At 37.2% G+C, this 9,576-nt stretch overlaps 1 protein-coding gene across 2 annotated transcripts in view; it reads right to left on the minus strand.

The window, feature by feature from the left end:
- The window catches only part of vps50 (VPS50 subunit of EARP/GARPII complex), a 121,052-nt gene that overhangs the window by 64,539 nt on the left and 46,937 nt on the right, over positions 1 to 9,576 (minus strand). For both annotated transcript variants that reach the window (XM_015042936.1, XM_015042937.1), the window contains exon 12: positions 5,466 to 5,606. In XM_015042936.1, the coding sequence (XP_014898422.1) occupies positions 5,466 to 5,606 (141 nt within the window). The remainder of the gene's footprint in view (positions 1 to 5,465; positions 5,607 to 9,576) is intronic.

Here is a 9,576-nt window from a genome sequence, read left to right on the forward strand (position 1 = left end):
ATATTTGACATTTCTTTCTTTAAAATGGATTTTCTTTGATTTGAATTAGACATTACGTGCTACTTTATTTTGAATCAAGAGGAACAACAGCAGCAAAACAAAAGCAGATAAGCAAACCAACAGTTCAAACATAAAACAAGCGGGATATTCCAAACTACTCAATCGTGGCAGCAGTGAAGTGTTCACAGCTTTCGGTGCAGGATTAAAACACTCAAAGTGGAGCCGCCAGTATGTGTGTGTGTGGGCGATAGGATTCACTCCCTGTGGATCGCCTTCAAGTAAACAAAGCCCTGTAACAGGTGTCCTTCAAAACAATGCGATTACCCCAATTCTATGCAATTGCAAAGGACGACTGTGCACAGTGTAAAAGCATTTAGTGTCAATTTACATTAATCAAAACTGTCATGGTTGTGTTATCAGCTTATGACTTAAATGCATTTCATAAAAATTTACTAAAAATGAATCCAACTAAAAGTCTAAGATTTTGACCAACATTCCTGACTCTGCATCTTTGGTCCTAGAGTCTGCACAGGTACATGTCCTGACTCACAATTTGATCCTATTAGGACAAATTCAGCTGCTAACAATAGTCAGCGCTGGCACAGTTCAAGGTCCTAGTGTCAGAAAGCAGAGTCCTGCAAACAACCTCGCAAACAAATCGCAAAATTAAAGGAACACTAAAGTGCAGGATGGCCATGCTTTTTTTCTTTTTTTTTTTTTTTTTTAAAACTTAATAAATACCTTTTCGTAACACACTTCAACATCATTTGCAGACCTTGTAACAAGAATAACACATTTACAAGCAGCGGATGTATTAAGGATTTATAATTTAAAATCCCAGAGACCACGATTGATAAACCAGCATCAGACGATCTCTCAACAGAACATTTGTCAAAACATCTGAAGCAGATTAATAACGGGAAGGACTCTGAAAGTCCACTGAAGGAACAAATGGCATGACTCAGATTTATTAGCATTGCTTGAAGGATATTTCCAGGCAAAAAGTCCAAGGCAATTATTTACAATGCTAAAGTTTTGTTGTTTTTCTTTTTTGTTTTGTTTTCCAAGATGCTGTCACAATATATATTTGTCTTAGCATGAGGGACACTGTATCTAATATATAGTCTATGTGAAGAAAATAAGAATATTGTAAAGTTCAGTATTGTCTTTGATGTTCATGTTTCATTTATAAAGCGTCCCCATTTCATACATTGCCTGCATATTGGATTGAAGAATAAAATTTACAGTCTGCAGATTTACCTGGACAAGTTAATTTTGATGTGACCTCACAGTTTCTTTTCTTTACAATCAGCAACTGGGACCGAGAGGTTATGCAGCTTATGAGCACCCAGGCATAATAATTACTAGTTGAACGAATCAGAAGATAGGAGCAAGTCACAGACAATCACAAGAATTTGGCATGTTGAGGTGAGAGGTTCTTTATCTGCATGGACAGACAGGGTCACTGCACAGGGTACAATGAAATTATTTGGGCAATGGCATGACATCTGTGAAGCGCTTATGTAAACAACGTAGTGGTAGCACTTACGTGTGGGGATCTAAAATGCTGAAGACAAGCAAGCTTAAATGAACATATGTTTATTGACTGAGTGTGAAAGTACAGTTTTTGCATAAGTTAAGCTGACACACTTTGAGATGAACTGTAAAAACTGCATCTTTACATAAAATTGTTAGGTATGCAAGTTTGGGAAGCCTCATTTTGCTTCATCTTTCTTTTTATTTTGGGGGGAAAAAAGATCTGAAACCAAATATCGACCTAGTGCAGCTGGCATTGTTGCAGCTTACTGACAATATTACACAATAATACATTTGCAGTTATTTAAAAACATCCTAGATAATTGGTAGCATATCCTCGTGTACATCAGGATACCTGTATTTGTTTATTATTAGTAATAAACTTGTAAGAATTGAACTTAAATGACTGTTTTACATGCCTAACACACGTTCACAATCAATATGTCAGAAATGTTACAATAATGAAATTTTAAAAACTACATTTAAACTAAACCGTTTTAAATTATTCTCATATTAAGGAATGTGCTATGTTAAAAAAAAACACTACCTTGAAAACTTACATAGATTAAAAAAATATATCTGCTTTACTTAAATATATTGTTTTGACTTTCACATTTTGAAGAGCGTTTAACAAAGAACGGTTCATCTCTTTTACATGAAAATTAGCAAAGCTCGTTAAAAAATAATTATCAAACAAATTAAAGTGTATAATAACTGAAATGTACAAACTACTTATGGTTAAGAGTTTTCAAGATGACTGGCATTAGATAATTTTGTTGACTCTCTAAAAACACATCTACGCTGGCCCTTGCGTTGGTAGAAAAACACAATCACACTAGAAGTCTCTATGAAGGATTTTTCTAATTATAGAAAGTTGGAGACCATTGGAGCACAGTAGCCAGTTAATTCAGTAAATTACTAGCATGCGTTGAAAAACTCCAGGCCAGTTCAGACGAGACCGCTCTCACGCCGGCTTTCTGCGTTCTCCATCGGCCACACAGGAGCGTGTTGCCAAGGCACTGGGATGACGGGTGATTCAGTGCGTGGGCGGAGATCTTCTGCTCAGTGAGCCTTTAATGAGAAGAAGTAACCTAAGCTACACCCACACAGAAGCGCTCTGCTGTTCTGTTTGTGTGTGATATACCTGTGTCTGTAGATTGTTGAAGGGCTCAACGGACACAGACAGGGACATAATAACTGCACTTAACTGGACTGAAGACGGTTACTGCACCCATTGTTGTGAACAAAGCTTAAGATGCTTCTCCAATAGAAAGCACGTGGTACCTGAGCAACTTGGGGCTATTTATTTATTTATTTATTTTTTTATGAAGCATCATCATTTTGTTGCATTTTCAATAAATATCTAAAGCAGAAGGCAAACTGAGTCAACTATGTGTCGTCGCTGCTGTGCTGCAGCGAGAAAAACTTTGTTTTCACAAGAATACATTCAAAAGTTTTAAAACCAACGACTATAGGAAGGGTATTTTATATCTACAGCCCATCAATGTTTTGTTAGGAATACAAAAAAATGAGGAAATCTTTTCTGTTTGCAAACAGCTGTAACTACAAAAATGTGATTATTTATTTTTTACTTAATCCAAATTTCAAATTTATTAGATGTCAAAAACAACCATATAATAACCAACCACACAATAAGAAGCATTAAAACAAAATAAACTTCTGCACACATAAGATATTCAGGACCAAAAAGGAAAGACTCTTTAGTAAAGTCTTATAATTTACAGTCGCTGAAACTTCAGCAGAATGCATAGCCAAACTTCTGCACCGACCTACGGCATTTAAAAAAAAAAGTTAATTCTCTTATTTGCATTAAAAAAAGGAAGAGCAGGGAATGAATAAGAAGTGAAACTATCTTTTAATGAGATGTTGTAAAATTAATAAGACCCTTTCACAATCAGAACTGACCTTTGCCAATGCTCCCATTTCCCCTGAATTTTTAAAGAGCATAACTTAGCAGCAAGTTCAGGGGGTTGGGAGACTTTCTGAAGCTTTATTTGTCTAGGGAACATGGTCAGAAGTTTGTTCTTCTCTGCAAACACTGACTTTTTATTTTTATTTTTTTATTTTTTATTTTTGCCAGGGTTCCACAAGATCTGTACTCTCACCCCAGCCCAAATGCTTAGGGGAGACGTGTGACTTTAATGTGTTATTGAATAGAAAATCAAATGTTTTTGACAAGACTTTATTTCCTCAACATTCATGTTCTGCTTCAAAGAAAAACAAACTTATACAAGGAGAGAAAAATACCATTCCCAATGCCTACCTGTGTGTAAGTTAATCTTAGAATACATACAGCCGTTCTGCAAAAGTCTCAGGGATTTATTAAAAATGTTAGAGAACATACAACATTACGAAGACCAAACGACACGACGAAAAGGTCAGGAACAAAGTTGCAAAGACGGTTTAGAAACAAGCTTTCAAGATTTCATGAAGCACAATTCAATCCATCGCCTAAAAGTATAAATATAGCACTATAGTATACTATAGGATAAGAGAATAGAACTTTAATCAGTTAAGCAATCAAGCAACAAATATATATTTTTAAAGGTTTTATTGCACCAAATAATTTTAAGGTGGGCAGACATAGCCTGGAGAAACCAACCTATCATGAGATGTTGAAGCAAGGAAAAAAAAAAAAATCCTAAAACTTCCTGCACACAGGACACGCATGTGGGTGTTTGCACGGACCTTGATTCGAGTGTGTGAGAATGTACTGCCCCTTCAGCATCACATAGCTGGAACATTAACAGAACATCCTCGCAGTCTGAACACAGAGAGCTTAAACCTACAGTGCGCATTCGTGGTGTTAGAAGAATCGGCCAGGCAACACGCTGTGTGAGAGGAAATCCATCAAACACAACTGAAGACTAAGGTCTGCCTGTAACCACGGCAGAGTTTCATGCACACCATCGTTCAGATCCACTCTCAGAGGCAGTTAGAGGTACACAAAAAAAAAAAAATAAAAAAGAAAGAAATGGAATCGCAGGGAATATTTGTACAGCCTGAATTGAGATCATGGAGCACACTAACGACTCTGTGCACGAGCTTGAAAGAGTGGATGGAAAAAACAAAAAAAAACAACAAAAAAACTGGTTCAAATATTAGTTGAAGACTTGACCTTGGGCACTTGAAAAATGCCAAGGAGAAGCAATTTAATGAGTGCGACAGGGAAGCGTGCATAAACAGAGCAACAGATGATCGGTGACAGAGAAGAGGTAATACAAAGGTAAGAGGTAAAGGACGGGCCATCGCTGACATGAGCACAGCTGGCAACGCCCCCTGGCAAATGTTGTGCTCTCACACTGCAATGCCAAACGGAGCAACGGATGCTTCACCATAAGGATGCGATAACATTTACCTCCCTATATTTTCTTTCCATTCTGTCGGTCGGACTAAAACGGCCTCGAGGGGGATGCTCTCTCGACAAGTTTGTGACGTATTGGTCAAGCGATGGCTTACTGAGCATGCAAATAAAATCTGTTTGGGCGGAGGAGGGGATAGAAAAAGACAAAGACAAAGGGCGACTGAGATGTGTGGACCTGACAAAAGGTGCTACCGCAGCAATGCTATTCTGTGTTGGGAGCAAGATTAATTATCTCGTGAGGAGCTACAATGCAGGGTGCGCTCAATCACTGGCTACATGCTCTCATCCTTCACTTCACCCTGCGAGGGAACTGTGAAGAATTCCCGTGTCAAGAAATGAAGCATATGTATGTTTGGCTGTGCAGTAAAAGAAGTGTGAAGGAGGGGTTGCGCTGCAAGACAAAATAAAGAGTTTGATGTGTAGTTGTGCGTGCTGTAAATGACACATCATGCTAATTCATCACAGCAAAGGCTTTGCATGTGCTACAGCACTCGCGTTATCTCATTATTACACAAACACACTGCACACACAGTTCTGTCCTTACCGTGCACAAGTCCTTATATTGCATCTTCTGGAACTTGGTGTCCGCGTTGCCAGCACACAGCTCAACATACCCCAGGACGACCTGGAACACCGTGTTGTGGATAGCCTGGGTGAAGTGCATGTGCAGTTGATCCATAGCAGTCTGAAGAGACAGCAAAGAAGAAGATTAGTACGACAACAGCGATGTCAAGATGTTGTCAGGGACAGCCTGTGTGAAGTGCATGTGCAGTTGATCTATGAGTGCGGATCAACTGCACTCAAAGAGTAAAAAAAAAAAAAACACAAAGTAAGCAGCGTGGATACACAAGCTGTCCACCTGCTGTGCAGTGAAAAACAACAGATTAGTCTTTTCTCTGCAACGGTTGTTTTCCAAATTCACACTGAACTGGTTGATGAAGCTGCTCTCTTTAGGGGGAAATCTCAAAACGTGTAGCAATCAGTAATGGTGCAGGGTAAGAGTGTTTGTGCTGGTATTAAAAACGAGTGATTGAATTGGAATATTTAGTGGTTTATTGTGAGAAAAAATAAATAAGTTAGATTTAAACAGCTGTGAAGTTGGCAAAAATGTTCTTGTCAAAGATTTCCCGGTAGAAGGACTTCTCTAAGACTGATATAAAAACAAAAATGAACAAAAGGAAGTTAAAAAAAAAAATCTGTTTTGTTGGGTTGGATTTCAATGAAACTCACTGACTGGCTGGTTGATGGTTTAGGATAAATTGATTGGCTGGCTGCTAGATGAGTTTGACTGGTTGGAGGTTTGATTGGTTGAGCTAAAGTGATTGTCCCGTTGTTGGGTTGGTATGACGGTTGGGTCAGATACTCTGCCTGGCCCGTTTTACTTCTATGCAATGTGACTTTTCTGTTTTGTGGTTATTTTCTTTGTCCAATAAAAAACTACTATAAAAATTAGAGACTGTCTTTGTAAGTAGGAGTGGAATCAACATATTCCCCACTGCACTGTATAGGCCTTTATTTTGCAGAGCTACCTTTCTCATTTATAATTCAGCCCAAATCAATAACATCATATTGAATTACTTAAATCAAAGCATCAAAATCCTTCACGGAGTTTGTCAGTCTTAGATATATACATTCTATATATTCAATATATTTCTTAGCCAGACCATTTCTATTTCTCTTCACATTAAAATTCAATATAAATTCTAATAAGCTGAGGGGTTTAAAATCAGAAACTCGCTCACTATCCATACACCAAAGTTTTTCATGCATCTTTTTTTTTTTTCCACGGAAAAACAGTGTGAGCGTTTATATGGGACAGTAATTACACGTGCACCTCTCTTATGTTAGGTTTAATATTCAGATTATATCACAAGTTACTAACATGAAGTATTTCACTAAAATAACTATCCCACCGTCATGTAGAGAAACCAGCTATCTCGAATGGTACCCTGGAGAACCTTTGCCTTTGCTCTATTTTGCCATTATTACCTTTCACAGAAAATTGCTTCAACTCTGTTAATAATTTAGCTTTTTATTAAATAAGTAAATAGAAGTTTCAAATTCCTGATCCCCCTTTCTTCCCCACTGTACCCAGGTAAGAGCTTCAGTGTGTCTGCTTTTAATTTAAAGGAAAGTAATAGCTGCAGTGACGTTCTCTTTTGCATCATCCTGCCTCCCGTCCTCTCAATCTCATCTGTCTCATCTTTGAACCCTCCAGAAATGACGACACCAGAGTTTAAGCAGATGCTGGCATGCTGCTGAGTGATGCCCTCGCTTAACGGATGCTGGAGTCTAATTAGATTTTCATACATTCAAGCTTTGACCACAAACTGCGGCCCTCGATCCACTCAGACGTCCTGCCAACATAAAAGTAATTCAAGCACCTCTTTCTACAAGGACTTTCACCTAATCAGAACTCAAAATACACTGAAATTGCTTGAAAGGAAAGGAAAGGAAAAAATATGGCAAACGCCATAACAATAACCCTTCCTCTCCTGTACTTTTCCTCCAAATCCTGATTAAAAAAAAAAAAAAAAACAGCAGAAAAAACAAATCCAATTTTCTGTGTCTTGATAATAACAAACATACCTAATGCTACGTGCTTCGTGGAGCTGGTAAAGCATAACCAATTTTCCAGCTGGAGAGTATTAAATCCAAGTGTCTAATCAACAAACAAACAGTTTTAACCAGATACTTTAGTAAAATGTAGCAGCTGAATTTCAGACTAATATAATGAACAGATTATGCTGAAAAGGTGTAACAAACCAATCAAAAACCCCAAACACTTCAGCATAATGGCAGCACAGAACCACCAAAGGCCTCTTTAGATTTTATTGTGTCTGGAAAAGCTTGTTGTCCCAGTAACAATGAAACATTTTTTTTTTTTTTTTTTCTCAACGACCCTCGGTGACGCAGCGTCCACCTCAAGGATGGCTGCCGGAGCTGAGAGGCACAGTAAGTATTCACTTACATCATCACTGGCGTAAGCTAGTGGTACCTGTGATTAATGGATGTGATTTAATTCATGAAGTTATAACAAACATTGATTTCATATTCATCCTTTAACGAGGCTAATGCCCACAACCTTCCTAACAAATGCTATGTGCAGCAGAGGATACAGGATGTTTTCATTTTGTAATGATAATCCTGCATCACGCAAATTAAACCTGTTAGGGAAAAAAAAAATCTATTGCTCCAGTCAGCAGCTTATACTCAAGAGGATGAATTTCACTTTCAATATGGGCCTAAATGATTTATTTAAACTACTCCGTTTTGAGTGTGGAATGCTAATATGGACACCGTTTTGATTGATTCGAAAAACAAAAATTGGGATTAAATTTACACATCCATCCCTTCAACTAGTTTGCCTGATGTCTAACAAGTTGCACATTAACCACAGACAGTTTTGGCCATGAATAAAAGTTGTGGCTTAATTCTTGTTGGATATTTGACCATTCTTCTTTCCGTTATCAGACTTAATTGAAAATGGACAGGGGATGCAAATGTGCGCACTTAGTTCTTGTTTCTAAGTGTATTTTGCATAATAACTTCCCATTCAAAACAGAACGATCATACTAAATCATTAGAAGCCCATAATTAATGGAGTGTGATTGTGCTTAAAAAAAAAAAAAAAAAACGACACTACATTGGTTAACTCAGTTCAGCAGAGAGAAATACACTTTAGAGACATTAATAGCCAGAGTTTTTGGGGTTAGCTAAACATTTCTTTTCTTTAAAGCATTTCAACGGAAATCTAAGTGCATTCTTAAAGTTGCTAACTTTACATGAAAAAAGTACATTTGGGTACTTTTTTCATGTAAAAAAAAAGTACAACAGGATCCTCTCTGTTGTTTTGACATTCAAAAGAAACATGTTTTATGTTTTCCAAGAAATTGAGAGAGTAATCTGAATCCCACCTACGAGGAAGGTTTGTGCCTGACATTTAGCTGACAGGCTAATAAGTTATAATGGAATCACAAATGATGACATACATGCTCATTCAAAGACTCTGAACTATTCTTTACTCCAAGGTAATGACAGCAAATCTGTGCAGCTTAAAATATTACTGCACGAGAGAAAAGATATGACAGCGTGATTGTCACAAATATGACAGCCTCTATGATGATTTCCATGGAAATAACAGGCAAATTGCCTCTCCTTTTCCATTTTTAGTCACTCTAAGGATATTCCATAACCTTTATATGTAATTTATATATTTTTTGTCCTACCTGGTATAAACTCGTGGGCATGATTACTTGTTATCAGGAAGATTTTTTTTTTATGAGACTACATCTTAAAAAAATGAACTCCATCAATTAGTCACTTAAGGCACAAATTATATTCATTTAGCTGTTGGGGTGTTGAACGTAAACAAAAATATATGAATTTTAAATACTGAGGTTGAAATGAGATAAGATAGGATGGGACTCCAAAAGATATCTATCCCAATTATCAGGCAGGATCTCATTACAAGCAGTCCTAACATAAAATTAAATATACCTGAAAAAAAGAAAAAAGGTTCAGTTTTCACCAGCAAGATGAAAACTGTTTTAAACATCAGCAAGCAGTGTAAATCAATTTATTTCAGGTGTTTTAGATTTTCAATTGAGGTGTAAAGTTGTCGTTAAGAGCTAACTTTAGCTTGTCCTTTAGCT

Source organism: Poecilia latipinna, unplaced genomic scaffold (assembly GCF_001443285.1).
Source record: "Poecilia latipinna isolate Pla-1442-1.1 unplaced genomic scaffold, P_latipinna-1.0 Scaffold609, whole genome shotgun sequence".
Lineage (NCBI taxonomy): Eukaryota > Metazoa > Chordata > Actinopteri > Cyprinodontiformes > Poeciliidae > Poecilia > Poecilia latipinna.